Source organism: Platalea leucorodia, assembly GCF_965183815.1.
Source record: "Platalea leucorodia genome assembly, chromosome: 17".
NCBI lineage: Eukaryota > Metazoa > Chordata > Aves > Pelecaniformes > Threskiornithidae > Platalea > Platalea leucorodia.
In genome coordinates, this window is record NC_138839.1 from 1,620,000 (window position 1) to 1,640,346 (window position 20,347).

At 54.2% G+C, this 20,347-nt stretch overlaps 1 protein-coding gene across 2 annotated transcripts in view; it reads right to left on the reverse strand.

Moving 5' to 3' along the window:
- Positions 1 to 11,284, reverse strand: part of PRDM16 (PR/SET domain 16) — a gene marked incomplete at both ends in the record, with an annotated part of 340,471 nt that extends 329,187 nt beyond the window's left edge. For both annotated transcript variants that reach the window (XM_082328865.1, XM_082328864.1), the window contains one exon: positions 11,248 to 11,284. In XM_082328865.1, coding sequence (XP_082184991.1) covers positions 11,248 to 11,284 — 37 coding nt within the window. The remainder of the gene's footprint in view (positions 1 to 11,247) is intronic.
- Positions 11,285 to 20,347: the final 9,063 nt, after the last annotated feature.

The following is a 20,347-nucleotide window of genomic DNA, read 5'->3' on the forward strand; positions in this document are numbered from 1 at the left end:
AGGACACAGAGATGTACACATTAACCGACCAACTACACAATAACGCTGTTTTATCTGAAATAGGAGTTAAAAAGTAACACCTAAGTTTAAAGAGGAAATGAAATACATACTATGAAACATGTAGGCCTTTAACATCCGTATCATCCACCTCTCTGCCTGTCTGAACAGCTACAGAGAATCCAGAAGTGAGTTTTCCGGGGCGTATTTAACAGGGCGATATCCATTTCGCTTCACAGGTGCGCACTTTATGTATAAATAAATAATCCTAAAGCCCCCGCAATAAACAACTTGAGGAAGCACTAGAATTTACCTAAAGGGCCTGAAACGCACAGACACTGCGCGTCTGGGAAGGCAGGCGTCCCTGCCCTCGCTCCCCAGGCGTCGCGTTCCCGTCGGGGCGCATCCGCGCGACTCGCTCGCGTCTGCCGAAGGCGCGCCTTCCGCCGCTGCTGCTGAGCAGCTGTTAAAATCACTCCTTAGCAGATACCATCGTGACCAGAAGACGAAGAACCCAGTTCTGTCCTGAGCTTCAGCTGGAGAAATACTTGAAGAGTATTCTAGCAGGAAGAATTTAAGAACTCCCAAAGTAACAAGGATCTGTTTTTTATTCATTATATATGGGATACATGAGCAGAACTGTTTCTGAGCAGAGGGCTTTTCAAAGTTCTCCATGAGGTATCAACTGCTTTTTAAATACGACTATTGTGCCATGTAGGGATTTAAGTTTATTTTATTCCTATGTGATAATTCTAAAATAAAATGCATGATCACTTGCAAGTTGTGCGTGTTCTTTATTTCACGTTTATGTAATAAAATATAAAATGAAACCAGTCCTTTTCTATAAACAGAAAAAAAAACGGTAAAGCAATTTTATACTACACGAACTTCAAGCACAGCCATTTAAAAATTAATTTATGTGATTGAGCCCCAAAGGTCCATTCACTGTGAATCACGTAAATTAATATTTAGTATTTACTATCCTGAAAGGAAAGAAAATGCCAGACTACAGGTAAACAAAAGCATTTTTTTTATAAGCATCTGAGACGGAATAAAAGATTTTTAGCCAAACCTGAAACTTGCAAACAGAAGAAAAAAAATCTGATCCAGTAAATGCAGCAAAAACGTCCCAACGGCCTCAGTGGGAGTTGGAACAAACACGAAGATCATTAACGAGACGTTTATCCAGAAATCACGAAGGCAGGTATGCATATACCTCCCATTTTACAGATGAAGTAGCTGAGGGTAAATTATTTGCTTAAGCTGGTAAAGTCAGTTCATCAGCTTAGCAGAAAACATACTTTCTGCTTTTTGTGCATCTCAGACCAAGCTCTGGTCAGGTCATACTGTCTCGATATGCTCAAGGGTTGGTGGGTTTTTTATTTTAATAATAGCAGCACAGGACCCCACCGCCAGTGCCATTGCTGCACGCTTCTACAACTTTTCCATGTTCTGAACAAAACTTCACATCCAACTTTCCATATTTTCTTACAGCCAAAGAATCGTCTACTCAAAGCACAATAACGCTGGGCTGAGAGAATAAACACGTGTGCTAAATATAGCCTTTATGCTGGAGGCCAGTTCGTGGTGCAGAGTTGGCCCGAGCCCAGTCCTGTGCCTAAAACTCAGGTAAAGCTGCTCTGCGAGGCACGTTTACGTAGCAGAGGGAAAAGTATCTTTCTTGCCCCGTTCTGTAGCCTCCCCGCGGAGCCCAGGAGCGGGGCTGGGCTCTCCGGAGCAAGGCCGGGGCACGAAGAGAGGCACGGTCGTGGTCCCATCCCCACCCTCGCTGCGCGGGCACTGGCACTGCCTCTGCCTTCCTCCAGACCCAGTTGCTTCCTCAGCCTGACGAGGGAAACCGCACTGAGCTTCTTTAGTCCCCCTGAAGTGGCTTTATATCAAGTAGGAAATAAAGCCGATTTTTTTTTTTCCCTGTAATACCAATAAAACAATAACTCGATATCACTTCTACCAAAACACCGCTGCTATAAAGTTAAAGATATGGAAAAGAAAATTAACTACTGTTTATGACAGCAGTGGAAGGGAAAAAAAAAAAAGCACAGTGCATGCAAGGGCACAGATGGCTTATGTCCAATATGGCCCATCTTCTGTGTATTACTTCTTTGGAAAGAAAGTCCATGCCACTTCAGAAAATAGCAATCTGTCTAAAATATGGTGAGGTTATATAATTGATCATTCCATAAGTTAAGAAAAAACCAAGCTACATTTCTCCGTCGGATATTGATCTGCAGACGCCAAAAGTGAATCCCCTTAAACCAGCTATATACCGATATTTGTATATTTTATGCACATACGCACAAAATCTCCTGGGTCATGTCCTCAGCTGGTGAAAATTAGTTTCATTGATGTTGATACTGATTTACATGAGTTGAGGATGTGGCCTCCCATTTAAAAAAAAATCCTGAATTTTGTCACTTTAACCTCAGTTTTCACAGAAGAGAATTAGGCACGTGTGTTCGGCTCAACATTATTCACCGATTATACGTGCATCTTAAACCAATACCGTGTGCACTTACATACGAAAGACATACGTATGAACAAAACCGGTAAAGAACAGCTTTGTGGCTAAATCACGGCATCTAGAAAATACCTTGCCTAAATGACGCGCGGGGAATCTAGCTGCGAACCGGATCGAGTGCCACGTTCCGCCCCCCCGCCGGGCTGCGGTCCCACCGAGCCCCGCGTCGCTGAAGGCAGGCTGAATTTGGCCCTGGCTACAACCTCACGGAATCACAACGGAGATCTGTTTTCAGGAACGTACCAGGAGAGGGATGCACGCACCCTCCCACCCTCAGAAGACCAGAGAAACACGCAGAACTGCTTGAGGGAGGTGCTGCCCACGGGGCAGCGTGTAACGAAAAGCCAGCAGAAGGGGGAGGAGGTATCTGAAACGATGCCGAACTTCATAGTGTTCGTAACCTGCACTGCTAGGAGAAACCGTTCCTTGCGCTTGCCTTACCAAAAGCTGGGCTTAGCAAACTGGTACGAGCAAATTCAGTTGAAAAAAATGTACAGGGAGGCGTGTGTCACTGCGAACGCACAGTCCCTCTTCAAACTGGGGAGCTTCAGGCGGACAGGCATGGATTTTCTACAGGGGAAGCAACCTATGAATCATTCAATAAGACGTACATGCGATAATGAATAGCCAGCCTTCTTTGGTGGTGATAAGATATTTTAACTAAAAACATCAGGGCATGTTTAAAAAATGATTACAAATTATTTTAACAGTGTATTTGCAGAGGGTTATAAAAACAGCTATAATATTTTTGTCTTGGATTCTAGAATTACCAGTGTGACAGCTAATGCAGTAATGATTTGTTTCAAATGCCAGTGTTTAAGCTGTATAAAGCTGATTTTATACATTTTTCCAGTAGGCCGCATTGTAGTTAATGAAATTAAACACACCAATCGCATTTGTCCCCAGGGGATGAGGAACTGAACACGCCACTGGTTTATTTTTTTATTAAAATAAATTGCAGCCAGCAAGATGGACTAATTGCATACAGAATTGAAAAAGAAACATTCCATTGATATAATTAAGCCAATTTTCATGGACAAAAATAGTTATAGTGGATATAAAATAAGCAGAGCATTCACTACGGTTTGACTTCTCCCCACCCTCTGTATTTTGTACAGAACATTAACTATTAAACAAATATGTATCTCAAATGGGCTGACAGCGTTATCTGGTAATGATGGCTAAATTGATCCCAATAACTGACGCCGGGCCATTGTGTCTCATAGCTTTGGTGAGAGAGTTCGTCAGCCAAAAAAAACAGACCAGCAAAAACCTACCACATCAAAATGTTACCTTAAAGCAAAACACCTGAAAGATGTAAAACTATCAAGACAAAAATAAATCACCGCCCAGTGGATTTTGGTCTGACATTTCACCCCAAATGCTTGCGCAGTCACTTCTTTTCGGAGAGCTGTGGTCCAGCCTCCCCTGATTTTGTCCACAGCATTACAAAAAGCGAATGGTTAAGCGAAGATGAAGTCTTTCCACACCAGCTCAACAGAGACCAAGATTTACCGTGATAGAAGCATTATTCTGTGACCTACTGGAAATAATTTGGCTGCCTCAGTCCATTTTCAGCTGGAAAATGTCTCCCCAAGAGAACCAGGGGCCTTGTTTGCAGTACAAAAGCGGGTTCAGTGGTACAAAAAAATGCCTTACTGGCTTTCTGTCATAAATTTGGGCGAAGCCCGTCTTGGGGCTACGCGCTGAAAGCTCGTCCACCCTCTGAGCAGAACCTTCCCTCTCCCCCGCCGTCCTGCGCGCCGGGCGCTGCTGAGCGGAGCACCCGCGAGTCGGTACCTTCGCCCAGAGAAGCGCTTTTCTCCGGGGCAAAGGAGTTCAGATTCTGGCCCTATCTGCCGGCGGTAAGCGCTCATCGTGACCCTTACCCCAGGGAAACTTCTTCCCAATTACAAAAAAAAAAAAAAAGCCGGCTGCTTATTCAGGGTATGAGCATTCAGAAGCACTAAGAAGTACACTTATTCCAGGGATGAAAGTCATATTTCATTTTTATTAGCAAAGAGGGTCATATCATTCACTGAGTGAAGAGAAGGAAAAAAGCTCTTCAGGACAGGGACACTCTGTTACAGATTTGGACGCTACATAACGCGCAACCTACTGCAATAAAAATAAAAATAAACAGCCCATGAGTAGGTAGCTGTGATGCATGAAAATCCATTAAGAAAATAAAAGAAATAATAAGGTCATAGATCTTTTCCACTACAACATCCCTGACCTGAAATTCCTCCAGCAAAAAAGGGCGTATTTAAGATCAGAAAACACAGCAGTAACTTTGGTGTGGAATGCTGTGGAGTACTGACATATCAACAGGCTGTTATCCAGAGAGTGGAAACAAATGTGTTTGCACATATCCTTCAGATGTCTTCGTTCTTAACTGCAGATGGCCGTTGTATGCGTATGTATTTATTGATATGCTGGTTACTTACCCCTACGGGATTAAAAATATCTTTTGGGAAATGGGCGTGAGAAAATCATTTTTCAGCTTAGATTCTGATCCTTTTCAATTAGCATTCAGAATTTATCGCGAGTTTATCATTTAAATAATCTCTAACTGGAAAAAAAAATAGACATATCCAGTAATAGTGGGAGAGCATTCAAGTTGTGGAAACAAAGCATGGGCTTGCCCTGGCCCACAGAGAGCACGGACAGCCTCACATGCCAGCAGCCTGCACTACAGAAAAGGCCTAGATTCCTTATCGGAAGAAAAGAAAAAAAAAAAAATCTACATTTACAATTTCTCACACCCTAAGGTTACTGCAACAGGGAAAAAAAAATATAATAAACAGAGAGAACACAAATTTTACAGTTAGGAGGGCAAAAGCAAGTCTAAAAAAACGTGGGTTCTTTTCCTGATCCTGTCGCCAGGAGCGGACGGGGGTCCTCGGGCAAGTCACCACATGCTGCCGCCGCTTCCCCGGCCGTACCCGAGGACTAACAACGCGCTCCCCACCGTCGGGGTGGCTATGAGCCTTACCTCATTCATGTTTGCAAACTTCTTTAGGCCTTTGTCTTTGAAGCACTATATTAAACGGTACAGAGCTTTTATAAAATATATAAGCCATAATAATCATAGCCATAATAACAATAATAATACTTTTCACTCAATAGGGCCTTTCCTTCTGAGAATCTGAGGGTGCTTTACAAACGCTAATGAACGCAGCCACGCCGCAGAAGGATATTTCCCTCTTCAACAGAAGATTCCCTCGCCATGCACGTCAGGTATTTCCCTCCGCAATCGAGCCCGTTTGCGCAGGCAGCAGCGCAGCCGGCGCGGGCAGGTGTAAGCCCTGTGCAGCGGCGGGCTGCGGCATTCCTCGAGCACCGGTCATGGAACGGTTACATCCGACTGAGGAGCTGGGGTATTATTACAGGGAGCAACAGCGATGAATTACACTGCTCCTGTGTTGTGAAATCCTAGCTCCTGCATTGCATCTTGCCTAGGAGTGAGTGGAGATTTTGTGTGCTTCAGGTACGCTTGGCTTTCTCCCGTTTGGTAGTTCAGGATCCTGCCCATTGCAAAGTCTTATTATACTGGTAATGTACGACTGAACACGGGACGGTGTCTGTGCGGGGAACAGAAGAGCGATTCTTTGCTCTTTCTGACCTCAGTGTCTTCAGCAGGTATTTTTAATAGCAACCTTTAGAAATACACTTGTTTTAATTTCTTCCCTTTAGCTCACTAAAGACCTAATTTGCTATTGCTGAACTTGAACTTATACTGCAGTTCCGATACAAAGTCTAAAAATAAGGCAGCTTTATTTGCTGTTAAACAAAGTTTTAAAAATACAAGTCACAATTTCTGCACATAACGTACTGGTTCGTGGTCACAGAGTACCCGTGATTTTACTGCATCTTATAAGATCTTTGTGCATTATCGGTTCAACAGGCAAATGCATCTGCATAGCCACGTTTTGCGTCTGCACGGTGGGTTTATAGGACATGGGAATTTAGTGAAATTGGAATAACGTACCATTCTTTGATGCACTTTATAAACATTTCTATACGCGCACGCAAACGCCCCGTGATGCAAACACACGTGGATAAAACAGCACGCAGCTCGCACGCAAACCAGGCGGACGCCCACAAGCATTGGCTTTATTGCGGGCCAAAATTCAGGCCCCGGTTCCTGCGTCTTTTCCAGCTTTAGCACCTTGGGCCGGCCGGCCCGCGGGCGAGGCCAGCTGTCTCCCACGCCAGGTCGCCAGCTCCTTCCCCCGGTCGCCGCGGTTCCTCCCGGGGCGAGGGAGAGGGAAGCGCTTTGCAGTTGTTCCCTCCGCACGCTCTCAAATAAATCAAGCGGGGAGAGCAGGGTGATTGATAAATTATATTTGTACTATTTGGATTTTTTTTTTTTTTTTAAAGACTAAACCGATCTTAAATCCTGGGTAATTTTTGTTGAAGCGCTAATTACACATCACCTTAATTAGCGGATCAACCCCCCCTTCCCTGCCCGCCATCCCTAATTGCCTAATTGAACAGATCCGGGGCAGGGCGGGGGAGGGCGAAGCCGCCGCGGCGGCGGGGACCCAGCGCCGGCGGCCTCCGCGCCCAACCGCACCTGCGGCGGCTCCGCGGAGCGCTGCGCCCCCGGCCGCGGCCTCCCCGGCCCCGCGCCGGCCCCCGCGCCTCTCCGCGCAGCCCCGGGCCCCGGCTTGGCGAGCGCGGAGAGCGCCCGGCCACCGAGGAGGCGGCCCGGGGGGGCGGGCAGGGAGCCCCGCACCGCCGGCAGCCCCGCACCGCCGGCAGCCCCGCCGTTCTCTCCGCCGTCCCGGGATCTGTCTGTCTGTCTGTCTGTCCGCAAGCCGGCGGCTGGCAGAGCCCGGGAGGCTGCTCCCGGCCCGGGGATCGGGGGGAGACGGGGCAGAGGCGGCGGCGGGCTTGAGGGTGTAAAAAAACCGAAACGCCCGAAACCGCCGTAAATTCTCGCCCTCCGCGGGTCCCGATTCGGGAAGCGGCCGCCCGAGCGCACCCCGTCGCACGGCGAGAAGCGGTACTTGGACTCCAGCCTCTGCCTTCGCTGCTCTCCCGCTCCCTTCTCCCTCCACCATCGCATCAGCCTTGACCCCAACGCCGCCGCCGGGGCAGCCCGTCCTCCCCGCAGGTACGGGCGGCCGGGGTGCGGGGCCCCCGGCGGGGACGCGGCAGCTCTGCCTCGAACCTCGGGCTGCGGGCTCGGACCCGGTCACGCTCCTAACAACGAAAGGCGAGCGGGACTGCGGGAACGCTGGCCACCGTTTTGCGGCACCGACGTTTCTTTCGAACCCGAGGTCCAACGAGCGCCCGCCGCGCGGTTTGGGCCCGCGTTTGTGTTCTGCAAGCGCGACTCGGGGACTTCGAAAGGGAACGAATGCGCTTTAACCGTGCGGCGCCCAGCTCCTTCGTTTGCCGCCTCTCCGCCCTCCCGTTACCCCGCCGGAGGCCGCCAGCTCCTGCAGAAGCCTCGCCCCGCTCGCCAATATTTTATTTTCTCGCCAAGGCCGAGGCCCGTTGCCCGCGGGGGCGCGGCCTGGCCTTCCCCTACCTGCGGGCCCCAGCAGGACCCCCCGGGGCTGCCGGGCTCCCCAGAGCCACCGCGCACCCTCCTCCGCGGCCGCGGAGGGCCCCAGGAGCCCGAGGCCGGGCGGGGGGCGCCCACCTGGGGCACCCCCGGCTGCCTCCCTCCCGCGGGGCCGCCGCCCCTCCTCGCACCCCGGCTTTTGATTTACAGCCGTGGCATCCGAAAGGCTCCCACCCCAGGGGCGAGCGGCAAAGCGAGCGAGAACCACCCGCGGCTGCGGGCCGGCTCCGCTCCCTGCCTTCCTCCTGCCGAGCCCGGCCCGGCGGGCAGCCCCCCAGCCCCCACCGCCTTCATCCCGCTCCCGAGCCAGGTAATAGAGTCCAGCTCCCAGAGGAGCCTCACATCTGCTTAAAATATTGTCCAATGAAATGAAATTCTACCGCATACGGTGGTTTTAGTGCACGGGATGCTGCTGCCCCGCCGGCCCTGCGCGGCTTTGCCCCGGGACGCGGGCGGGAGCAAGCCCCAGCACAGGCCCGCGGCGGCGTGCGGGGAGGCCGTGCGGGGTTCGTGCGGGAGCCCGAGTTCGCACTGCCTTGCCGGTGTAAATACAGCGAGATCCGTACACTCGTGTCCGTGTTTAATCTGTTCTGCAAATAAATACTCCTGGGATATTGAAACCTAAGCTTTGGACTACTGTTTTGAACTGTGATACCTAAAAAATCCTCAGCTGAAACCCCATAAACCGTTGGGCCTTGTATTGTATTAAACACCTGATTTTAATCAGAGCTCAGCCTTCCAAACAGACACTTCCAGTTCGTGGTAGCAGCGCCCGCTCCGCGGCCGGAGGTTTCTGGCCGGCGGCTCCTGCTGCTGCAGGGCAGCGGCTGCTCCGCGGCACAGAAGCCCCCACTCATCTCCCTAGCACTTCAGCCAGCCAGGCACTGAAAAGCTCTTAGTCCTTACGCTGCAGAAGCTTCCTTACGGCTGCCAAGCTGCGAGGGCTCCCGGGGAGAGGCCGGGGCAGCCTGCGGGAGCCGCGGCCGGACCCCGCACCGCACACCCGGGCACACAGCGGCCAAACCCGCACCGCACGCAGCTGCAAAATCCCGGACCCGGCACCGCACGCAGCTGCAAAAAAATCCGGTGCCTTTTGCAGAAGCAAAGAGAAAGAGAAGGAGGAAAAAAAAAAAAATAAAGAAATTATAAATATTCCACTCTATTCAACCTCGCTTTCACAGCCAAGAGAGCTCTGAAAATTACTCTTCTGCGTAACAACCTAAAGCACTGAGTGATGACTTTTTTCAAAAGTTGTTATTATTCGAACGGAGGCGTTTAAAGCTTGTGTTTATTGAAAAAATGCAACCCCGGGATTAATTGAAAGACAACTTTGGGAGCAGCGCGGCCGCGATGCGCTGGCAATGCCGGCCCCGCTCGGCGCGGCCGCCCCCGCCTCGCAGAGCCGCGCTGCTCGGGGCGCGGAAGGTGCGCGGATGCCACGCCGAGAGGCGCAGGGGCTGGTTTGGGAGCTGGGGAACCTCACGGGCGCGCACCGCCAAAGGTGCCCGCAGCAAGGGAAAGCGCCGGGCCCGGGGCTGCCGGCCGCGTCCTTGCGGGGACGGAGCGGGGCGGCGGCGGTGCCCGGCCGCGGCGGGACCGGCTCTCGGAGCGGGGAGAGCGGGGTGAGGAGCCGCACCGCTCCGCGGGAGCGGGGTCCCCGCCGGGGGGGGAGAGGGGAGCGGCAGCTTGCGCCCGGGAGCGGACCCGCAGCCAGAAATGCCCGCCGACCTTGAGGAGTTGAAAAGGCTCCCGCATAACGAACTTGAATGACAAAATAAACCTTTGAGCCCACGCGCGGCAGCGCTGCCGTTCGCTCCGTGCCCCTTCGCCAGCCCGGCTTGAAACTGCGCCCGGCGCTCGCCCCAGAACGGGGTTTGTCGGCGCAGGGCCGGGCTCGGGGCGCCGGCTGCCCGCCGAGCCCTGCGGCAGGGCCGCGTACCGGGGGGGGGCGGGCCGGGGACCCCCAGCCTCCTCGGCCGGCTCTGAACTGGTCCCAGTCCGCCCCGAGGGCTCCCGGAGCGAACGCCCGCGGTTTCACGGGGCCGGGCGCCGCTGCCCCGACCCTTCGAGCACCGCAAGCCGAGCCTCTGGCAGGGCGCAGGCTACGCTGGAACTTCTGCAGCCTCCAGATATTTCGCACAGAGCCAGAGCGAAACAGAAACTAAATATTAATAATAATAATAATAATAGTAGAGAAGCACAGCCAGGCTGCCCGGGCACCGGGATCCTCTGCTGCACCGAGCCTAACTGTTAAATCGGCGAGGAACCAGACCGAGCGTTTGCAGCTGGACTCTGCGGGAGCGGGGGCAAAAAAGCCCCGCTCTTCCCTACAAAAGCCACGCTCTCCTCCTCTGGAAATCCAGTCTAAAAACGATTCGAAAGGAAGAAAGGAAAAGGGTCCGGTGGAAGACGGAGGAAAAAGCTGCGCGAGACTTACGAGCTGCAATTCCACCCCCAAGTAAATTTTAAAAAATTAAAAATTAAAGACACTCCCCCACACTCCCCTCCCCCAGACCTTCTTAACCCCCAGCTGGGACACCCGAGCTGCGTTCAGGATCTTCCCTCTGGACCTGCGAATCCAAAGCCCCTCACTGAGAGCGGATCCATTTTTGCTACAAATTCTCTTCCTTCCCTCTCCTCGATAATTGTTCCCGAGACCAGAAGGGTTTCTTTTCCCCCCCGTCTGCCTCTGCCCGGCTCTCCCCCCCCTCCAGCGCCAAGTCTCTCCGGCTCTCGCAGGCAGATGCCAAACGCAGACCTCTAGCGCCCACTATTTCAAAAGCCAGGAATATTATTTCACAAGACTTGGAACGACTCAATAAAAAAAAAAAAAAGTTGCTATCCCCTTTCGTCAACTTCCAGCTAACTTTCGCTTTTCTCCCCCGGCCCCGCCGCGCTCGCCGTCCGCCCGCCGCGCCCCGCTATAGCGCGCCCGGGCGCGGAGCAGCGCGGAGCGGCGCGGAGCAGCGCGGGACGCCGGGTCTCCGCGGCCGCGGGGCGGGCGGCGGGGCTGGCCGCCGCCGCGGGGAGGGAGAGGGGCTGCAGCCCCGCGCAGCCCCCGGCCCCGCTCCGCGCCCTCCGGCCCCGGCCGCCGGGGAGGGGGTCCGCGGAAGAAGGGAGGGAAAGGACCTACTTTTGGGCAGTTTTCTCGCCCGCGCCTTGGATCTCATCGTGTCGGCTTGTGGATTCCTCTCCTCCTCCTTGAGCCCAGAAGCAGCTACACACTATCTTCATCTCCCAAGCATTGTCAGTTTGGACACCTTCGCACATGCGCACAGAGCATTCAATCTGACACCCTCACCAGGGCCAAAAAAACTTTCCAATGTATTCATCATCATCAGGGTTTTTTTTTTTTTTTCCTCCGGTTTTTTTTTTTTGTCCTATCCTCTTCTTCAGACCACTTATCTCTCCCCCCTCCTCTCTCCCAGCACCATCACAGCCTTCCCCTGATCTGCCCCTTTAAGAAAAATCAGCCCTCTCCGCTCCTAACCCTCCGCACACTGACCTTACACACTGGACAATATTTAAGGATCAAGGTGCCATCCTATAAAGAGGTGATTATCATTATATTATTATTATTATTACTACTACTAAATAGCAATGCTGTAGAGAGAGTTTGTTAATGGCTGTCATCCTGTAACTGTACATATTTTAGACATGCTTTTATTTTTAATCTGAAAATTTTATTTACAGTAACTTTTCAACCCGTGCCTGTCTGTCTTTTCTTCCCTTTTCCCCTTCTTCCTCCCTCGCCCCCTCCGGCTCAGGGGGCCGCATAACTTTTAAAATAACATCATTTGCGCTTTGTGTTCTGCCGTCATTCCTCGCCTTTCCACCAGAATATTTCTGCTCGCCACCGCCGCTCGCAAGCCTTGCCTCTTTCCTCCCCCGCTCGATTTTGTCCGTGTTTGTGAACGTTTTGACCCAGAAGGCGAACCCCGGGCTCTCGCTCCCCGGGCCCGGCGGCGCGGCGGCGGCCGGCGCGGAGCCCCCGCGGGAGCGGGACGGGGCGGGCGGCCGCGGGCAGCCGGTACCGCGCCGCTTTCTTCTGCCTTTCAGGTGGAAGGCAGCGAGCTCGGGAAGCGCTCCCGAGGGACGGGGGACGCCGGGAGAGGCGCGGAGACCCGAGAAAAGGGGGGAGAGGAAGGAAAAAAAACAAAACCCAACCCACCCCAAAATTACCAAGGCCGCGGAGCGATGCCGGCGAGCCCCCAGGACCTGCCCGTCACCCCCGGAGCGGAGGTAGAGCGAGCCCCGGCAGAGCCGCTTTGAAGAAAGGAGCGAAGTGTAAATAGCCCGATGATTGATGTGCTGTCTTTGACTGCGGAGAAAGCACTATTTTAATTCAAGTGGCCAGGTCAGATGGTCACGGAAGAAGGTTGAAAGGTAGGATTTAATGAGATTAATATGGAGAGAGAGGGAGAGAGAAAGCGCGCGCCTTCATAAACATTCAATAAAATAATCGGGTTAGGGAGAGCGCTCTGATGTGCGCTTGAGGTGCTAACCCTCACCGGGGCTCGGCGAGCAGAAAAATCGGGAGCCCTCTCACTGAAGGGCATGGCAAAAACAAAGCAAAACTTCTGTGGGTGCGTCAGGTCTCTGCTGGAAGCCATTCTGCCAGCTGCACTTTTGCCCTGCAGGTGGAACTGGGGAGGGGGGAATATTCTTGCTAATTACCGGTTTTCCCCTCCTCAATAAACTCTTTAATTGCAAATGGGAGCAGGGCCCTTTCAGATGCTACCTAGGAGCCAGCGCTAAAGGGAAGGGTGGTGGAGCAGGAGTCCAAATAAAATAAATACGTTTGAAGGGAACTCGCAGCCACGTGTCGCCGAAAATGTTGAAATGGTGCCCGTGAATTCCTGCCTGGAGGACGCCTCGGCGCACAGGTAGCCGCTGCACGGCACGCCGGGCACCCCGAGGTTGGAAAAACAAGCTCCTCTGAGCTTCACCGGCGAAACAGGAGCGCTAATGTTTCCAACGCATTGAAATATTTCTTTCAGCGATCCCGGGCGCTGGCCGTCTCCCGCATGCCCCCGCTGAGCTGCTCGCGGGACAGACAGATTTCAGTTTGAAAATGTCCTCCCGGTTATTTCTCCCTGTTATTCCAGCGGCCGCGACGGGCTCAGCCCCGACCCGAAGCCAAGCCGTGAACCGGCGGCTGGCGAGCGGAGGGTGCCCCGGTCGCCGTCCCCCTCCCCGGGCCGGGAAAACAAAGGGCACGGAGGGCCCGAGCGACCGGTCACCGGGCCGGGACGCGGGCAGGGCCGCCCGCAGCCTCCCCCGGCACAAGCCCGGCTTTCCCTTCCTTGCCAAAGCCTCCTGCATCCCCAGCGCTCAGGTTGCCCCTCGGCAATAGTTCCTACGGTAAATACGCACGGACCGGCGGACCCGCTCGCAGACCTTTCGGGAGACGCAGAGCGCTTTCGGGGGTGCGCGGGGGGTTTTCCCCCACGCTTCTGCAAACGAAGCCACAGAGAAGCGATCGAAAAGTCGTCGTGCGACCCGGCCGAGCCGAGGGCTGGGGTTGCCCTCAGCTTGCATCGGCAACCAGTTTTCTTTTCTGGCATTTCTGGCTCGCTCTGGCCGCGCTGCGAGGCGAGAGGCCGGGCGGGAGCGGGGCTCCCTCCGCCGCCGGCGGGCACGGCAGCGCCCGGGGCTTGCGCCGCGCTCTTGTCGGGCCGGGAGGCAGCGTTGGGAGGGGGGGGGGAAGGGGAAAAAAAGGCGAAAAAAAGGGGAAAAAGGGGGGGGGGGAGAAAGGGAACGAATTTTTAACTGAGGGTGCCGGGGCGCGCTGGCGGCGGGCCGCAGGGCGTGCGGGAGGGGACGCGCTGCCGCCCCCGCGGCGGGCAGGGGCGGGCGGCGGCGGCTCGGCAGCCGCCCGCCGCCGGGAGCGGGCCCCGCTGCTCGGGCTCGCTTGCGGCCCAAACCGCTGTGGAGGAGGCCCGGTCGGTGGCCAGGGCAGGGAGCCGGGGAGGCTGCGGGGACGCCGTGCCCTCTCGGAGGGCGGCCGCCCGCCCCGCCGCCCCCAGGGCTGCCCCGCCGCCCCCGAGTGCCCGGGGAAGGAGCGGGGCCTCCCGGGGCCGAGGCACAGCACGTCCCCGGAGCGAGGTGCGCAGCTCGGGGCCGGGACGAGCCCCGCAGCCCTCCCCGGAGCATCCCGCCGCTGCCGCCGACTTTTACGGCTTGCACCTGTTTGAGTGCGGGTCGCTTCCACGGAGACCAGCAAATTAACTGGCGTGGAGGAAGGGAGAGGGGCCGGGAAGCTTCTCGGCTCCGCCGGGGTCAGCCCGGGTGGCTGCTAGGGACCTGGCAGAGGGAGCCGGCGGCCCCTGCCCGGCCGCGGTGCCCACGCAGGCGGCCCCGCACGCCGCAGCCACGCGTGGCCGGCCGCCGGCGAGGGGCTCTCCCCGGGCAGCCCCGGAGCCGGCGGGAGGGGAGAGGCAGGCTCCCCCGGCGGTGGCCGCTTTGCCGCCGAGCCTTAATAATTTTCTCCCGCAGGGACAGGAGCGGCCTTTCCTCCACACGCGTGGCAGGGGAGCGGGACCCGCCGGGCAGGGCAGAGCCGAGGCGGGGGGCTGGCCGGGTCTGGGGGCACAGGCAAGCCGACGGTCGTGAAATCCCCCTGTTAAGAGTTTATATCATCCGCCCCGGCTCCTGTTTGCACCTCCGTCCCCGCTCCCTCGCCCCGCTAATGGACATTTCAACACAGGGACGCCGCAGGCATCGCGGCGGGGGCTCCCGGCTTTTTCACCACAAAGCCCCGCGCTCCCAGGTATTTTATGAAGCCAGCTTTGAAAATACGCTCCAGGTGAAACCTGGCGTGCGAGCCTCCCTGATGGGCTTTGTTGAAAACCAGATGTGCTGCCGCCGCGTCCCCCTCCCCGGGGTCCCGGGCTCGGGGCCGGCACCGCTGGGCGACCGGGGAGGGGGAAGGCGTTCGCGGGTTGTTATGCACAAGTCTTTTTAAGCAGTAAAGAAGATTAAAATGGTTGAGATAGTCCGGCTTGTCCGGGAGCCGCCGCACACACGGAGTAACCCCTTTCCCTTCCCGAGGATTTTCGCACAAATTACTTATTGTTTCTGCGCAACGTTGCGGGGAGATTAGAGCAAGAATTAATATTTTAAACTACGCAAGATTCCCGTGGCATACGACGGGGCTGCTCTCCGTTAGGGTCAGCGAGCCCCGGCCAGATTAGGCGGTAAGAATGTCACACGCTTCCCTAGAGATTTTTTCCTTTTAATCTGGCATTAATAAGCGGAGGAAGCACACGCACAACCGCCACATCGTAATTAGGCTCTGCCTTAAACCCACGCAATCAAACAGCAGCTCGCCTTTCATCCCCGCCGGTGCCGGGGAATTTCGACACCTCCCGGCCGCGGTTCAAAGCCCCGCGCCCGGCGCGGGCGCAAGGGGGCGGCTGAGGACAGCGCGGAGGGCGGGCGGCGGCGCCCCCCGGGCCCGGCCCCGCCGGGGGCAGCTCGCATCGCCGCCCCAGCAGCAGCGCCGCTGCCTGCCCTCCGCCGCCGGGGCCCGCCGGCGAAACAAATACAAATTAAATTAAAAATACCAAGGGCTGGCTGCAGCCTCCCCGCGGCGAGGAGCCGGCGGCGGCCCGCGGGGCCAGGCAGCCCGGGCTGGCGAGCGCCCGGGCCAGCGAGCCCAGCCGGGCCCCCCCCGCCGCCGGTCCCTCCCGACGGAGCGGCCGGTGCGGGGCTCGGAGGCGCCTTACGCGCAGGGAAACAGCGCTGCCGGCCCGGGGAGGCGCAGCGCCCGCCCAGCGGAGCCCAGCAGCTCCTTCCCTGAAGGAACCTATTTGCACACGCGTTGGCTTAAAACCATTTTTTTTTACCTAAAAACCTTTGAGAAGCCCCCGAAGAAACACCACTCTGCGAAAGACAAAAATGTCCGCATTTGGTACAGAAAAAAAAAAAAATTAAGTCACCCTTACTGCTCCTCTTAGCGAGGAAATACCCGGCGGGGGGGGAAACCATTTCAAGACCTGTGCGTGCACGTTGCTCACTTTCCTGATAGTTAAGCTGCACTGAAATCGGTCTTTGCATCAAAATGCATTTATCAGACTTTTTATTCCCCTTTATTTCTAGAAAAAAACACTGGCTCCTCTGGCCATGAAAAAATACCGTGTAAATTGCCATTTAAGATTTTTCAAAAAACATGTTCAGCTCTAAGAATTCCTTCGAATTCGTTACACTCCGCTACGCAAGGCTACGCCTTGCTGGTCCAGGGCAAGGTAAAAATGCATGTCCTAAAATGAGAAGTCGTAAAAAGAAAAGCAACATTTACATTTGAATATCTAACTTGAACAGTATTATAATTACAATCGTAAAAAGATCGCGCACTGTTGTCTTTAAAACGCCAGCCCATGAACAGACAGTTTTCGGAGGATGTAAACACAGCAGTTTTAATCACGACGGTCTCGTGGAATGAAGGGAAATTAGGGAGTTATAGCAATTTTTTTAGACGTTTGATCAAAATATTTTTGCCCGGAGAACGCTTGCCAAATGAAAGCGAAATGGAAATGATGGGCGCTGTAATTCGGCAAACGGGTTGGAAATGGAGGGAGCCCAAGCCCCTGGGCTGCCGGGGCAGGGGTTCTCCTTCCCCGGCGGCTTTGGGCCGGCCCCTCCGGCGGGAGGTGGCACTGGGGACAGGTACGAGACCGAGGCAATTTTCGACCCAACATTTTTCAGCCGAAACGCGGTGTTCGGAAGCCACTAAAACGATCTGTCTCGCCTTTCTTCTCGAAATTACCAGAACTGCCCGCTGCTCGAAGGCTGACGCTGGCCGCGGCGGCCGGGCACGGCTCCTCCCGGCCCGGGAAGGGGAGGGAGCGGGCGGCGGAGCGGCCCCGGCCCCGGCCCCCTCCGCCCCGCGGCCAGCCCGGAGGCACAGCCGGCAGCGCGGCCACCAGCACCGGGGGCTGGCAACCCGAGGAGGGGGCTGCTTTAATTAAGTTTTAGGGCGGGAGGTGAGCGAGGCGAAACCCCTCCAAATTTCATTAGCCATCCTGCCAAAGATCGACGCCTTCCCAGCTCGTCCCTGCCTCGCAGCAGCGACCGGGGCGGTGCCCCCCCTCCCCCGATGCTCCCCCAGTCCCGACGGGGGCGATGCCGCCCCATCCCGGCGGGGGGACGGGGACGGGCGGCCCCGCTGCCCCCGCCGCCACCGGAGGTGCGGAGCCCCCGCGGGTTACGCGCCCGCTTTGCTTGCGCTTCCCCCGCTCCCGATGGCTGCAGCGGAGCTAGCTGTATAATTATTAGCTATTAATTGAGTTCAAGACCTTTTATGGCTATGGGAAATGAGGAGTCCGACCACTAATCCCAAGAAGGGTCTGCGCGCAGCCAAGAGCTATGAAAAAGCCATCCAGGGCTGGCTGGGCCCGGCCTGACACAATGCCCCTGGGGGCGGGGAAAGCATTAACGAAAAAAATTCATTAGGTGAAAATTATAGAAACTTTAAACCGATGGATTTATTTACGAGAGCCCTTCGGGGGCTGCCGCTCGGGAGCGGGGCAGAAGGGGGCAGAGGTGCGAGAGCCCCGCGGCGGTGCCGCCCGGGGGGACGCGGGGCGGCCCCGGCTCCGCCGCCCGCCCCATCCCGCGCCGCACCGGGCCTGCTCGGGCTCCGGCTTCCCCCGGTCCCCACCGGGCTCCCTCCTGCCGGTTCAGTTTCCATATAGCCTTATCTTTACACGCTTCCACCTTCCAATTAAACTTCCCCAAATTGCCAAAAGCCTTATTTGCATGCAAGGGACTCCGTTCAAAGATGCTAACTTATTGTCTCCTCTCAGAACTTAACATTTCTCTCTTCAGTTCCCACTTGAAAGAAGTTTTAGAACAGTATTCAAAGACTGTCCAAACGAACAAAACCTTCCCCTTCGCTAGGGAGAGAAATCCGGTGTATTCAATAAGAGGGCATATTCTCAGAAGTTTGCAGATTTGGTTTTAAAGGCTGTATTGTTCGTGCTTTTTTCCTGAAACTTTTTTTTCAGAGAACGGCTCACATGCCTGCAAAGGATTATTAAAATAAAACATCATAGAGCTTTATTTTTTCCTCCCCCCCTTTTTCACTGTTTAGAATTACTTTTCTGGAAGAGCTTTCTAAGCATACTCCCCTTGCCCCCCAAGTCATAATTAAGAACACTTTTTTTTTTCCTAGCAAACAGGAAAAGTAACAAATCAAACCCCTTTCCAAATGCTCCTTTTCCTTTAAACGCTAACAGAGTTCTGCACTTCGGAAATACTTATCTGTTACAAATACACCTGAAAATATTCCTGGTGCTGAATAGATGTTGTTCATCTACAGCAGAACGAATTAAAGCAGTGAGACTTTCATACTGGGCAAAGCCCGAAGCATCGCTGCAGGCATAAAAATAAATGCAGGCTACAATTCTTACTGGGTTTTCGAAAGCTGTTTAAAAGGTGACAGGATCTCTGCTTTCAAACCCCCCATCCCCGTGTTTTTCTTTTTAAGATTAAAAGAAGATGATCCAATGAGCTGAGGATGCAGAACTCCTTTTGGGAATGCAATAAACCGCAAAAAGCCGGTGGCAACCCATTTATGATTAACTCCTTTTTATAAAGGTGCATAATGGAAGCAAACAGGGACCCGACGGGACACGACCATATTTTATTCATTTAATACAAAGCAGCTTTAAAAAAAAAAAACACTTTAAAAAAAACGCAGTTCAGAGCATAACTCAAAGGCTGGGGGGAGGAAAAAAAAAGCAACTTATGGGGTGTGATGTGATTTTGCCGTGATCTGTCGCTCGCCAGCGCGGGTGCGCAACGCGCCGAGGATGCGCGGGAAATGCGCACGGCGGGGGGGCCTGGCCGCCCCTGTGCGGGGGGACCCCCCAGCCCCGGGCAGGGCCCCCGGCACGGGCGGGTTTCCACCCCCAGGACCCTGGCTGCCCCAGCCGAGCGCTGGCAGGACCAGGGCTTTTCCCGCTAACCTTAAAAGCGCAGTAAATGCTCCCATGAAATCACAGAAGCGCGCGCAGAGACCTCCCGTCCTCGGGTTTGCAGATCAGAGATGGGAAAGCATTTAACAGCACCCTTTAAGGGACTGGTGTCGCCTCCATATATCCCAGTCCAAGGGAAAGCCATCAGTACCAAAAATAATTTTTTTTAACCATAGGGAACCAAGAGTTCATTTAGATTTACAAATTAATGAAGACTTACTGTAGAAAGTAACTGTAAGAACATGTGTTAAAACGCAACAGAAAGAATTTCATCGATTTCCATGAGAGGTGGACTGGATCCAGGAAGAATGAGTCAACTTCATTCCTTGAGTGGAACTCACCGAGCTGAAGAGAATTACACCAGGCATGAATTTGGATCATCTCATTCCCCCCCCCATTTCATCTACTGCTGTCCAGCTAATTCCCTCCTCAGTCTTGCTACAGGTTAGAGCTAGATGGGAATTTTTAAAAAACACCTCTCATCACTGGAAAATAATGATTTGACAAGTATTTTTCCCCCCAATATGACAGTTACAAGTAATGATTCAGCCAAGCAGAGTCACACACGAGACGAGACGCTCTGGTGCGGGGAAGAACAGCTCAGTGGTGAGGGAGCAGGGAGGAAGCAATAGAAGATCTTCCACATATCGCAGAAACGCCTGCGTTCCTGGCTGTTTGTCCTGCTGCTAATGCTTGTTTCTCCTTTACCCACATAGTTACTGTTAAACTTTGCAAGGTTTTGGTTTAATTTCCATGGAGGAGATGAAAATTCTTGAAGCCACTGAACATTTTCTAACCAGGTCTATTCTTACACTAGAGGGATGCTATTCATTTCGGAGGAAAAAGCAGCATGTTTAAGTAATTGATAGAGAAATCTTTCTCCAATCGCACAAGCACATTCACTGCAGTAACAGTGTTCTGTTTTACAGGCGGAAGAATAAACTACTTATTACTTTAAGAGATTTGGGTTGAAATCTCAGAACACAGTGATGGGAGCAAGGGCCAGACGAACGCTAACGCCCAGCCAGAGCTCTGGTCTTTGCATTCAGAAACCCAAAGTTTCACACAGACCCTCCCATACTTCTGTTAAGGCACAAAGAGCATCTCGAGCATCAAGAAGCAAGGTCGTTAGGCTTCTCGACCTCACTGTCAGGTTTTTAGCCCACAAATTGGCTACATGAGAACTTGTGGCAATCCCACGGGAGTTCAGCAGTTTGGTTGTCAGAACAAGGCGTAGCTAGTGATGAGCTA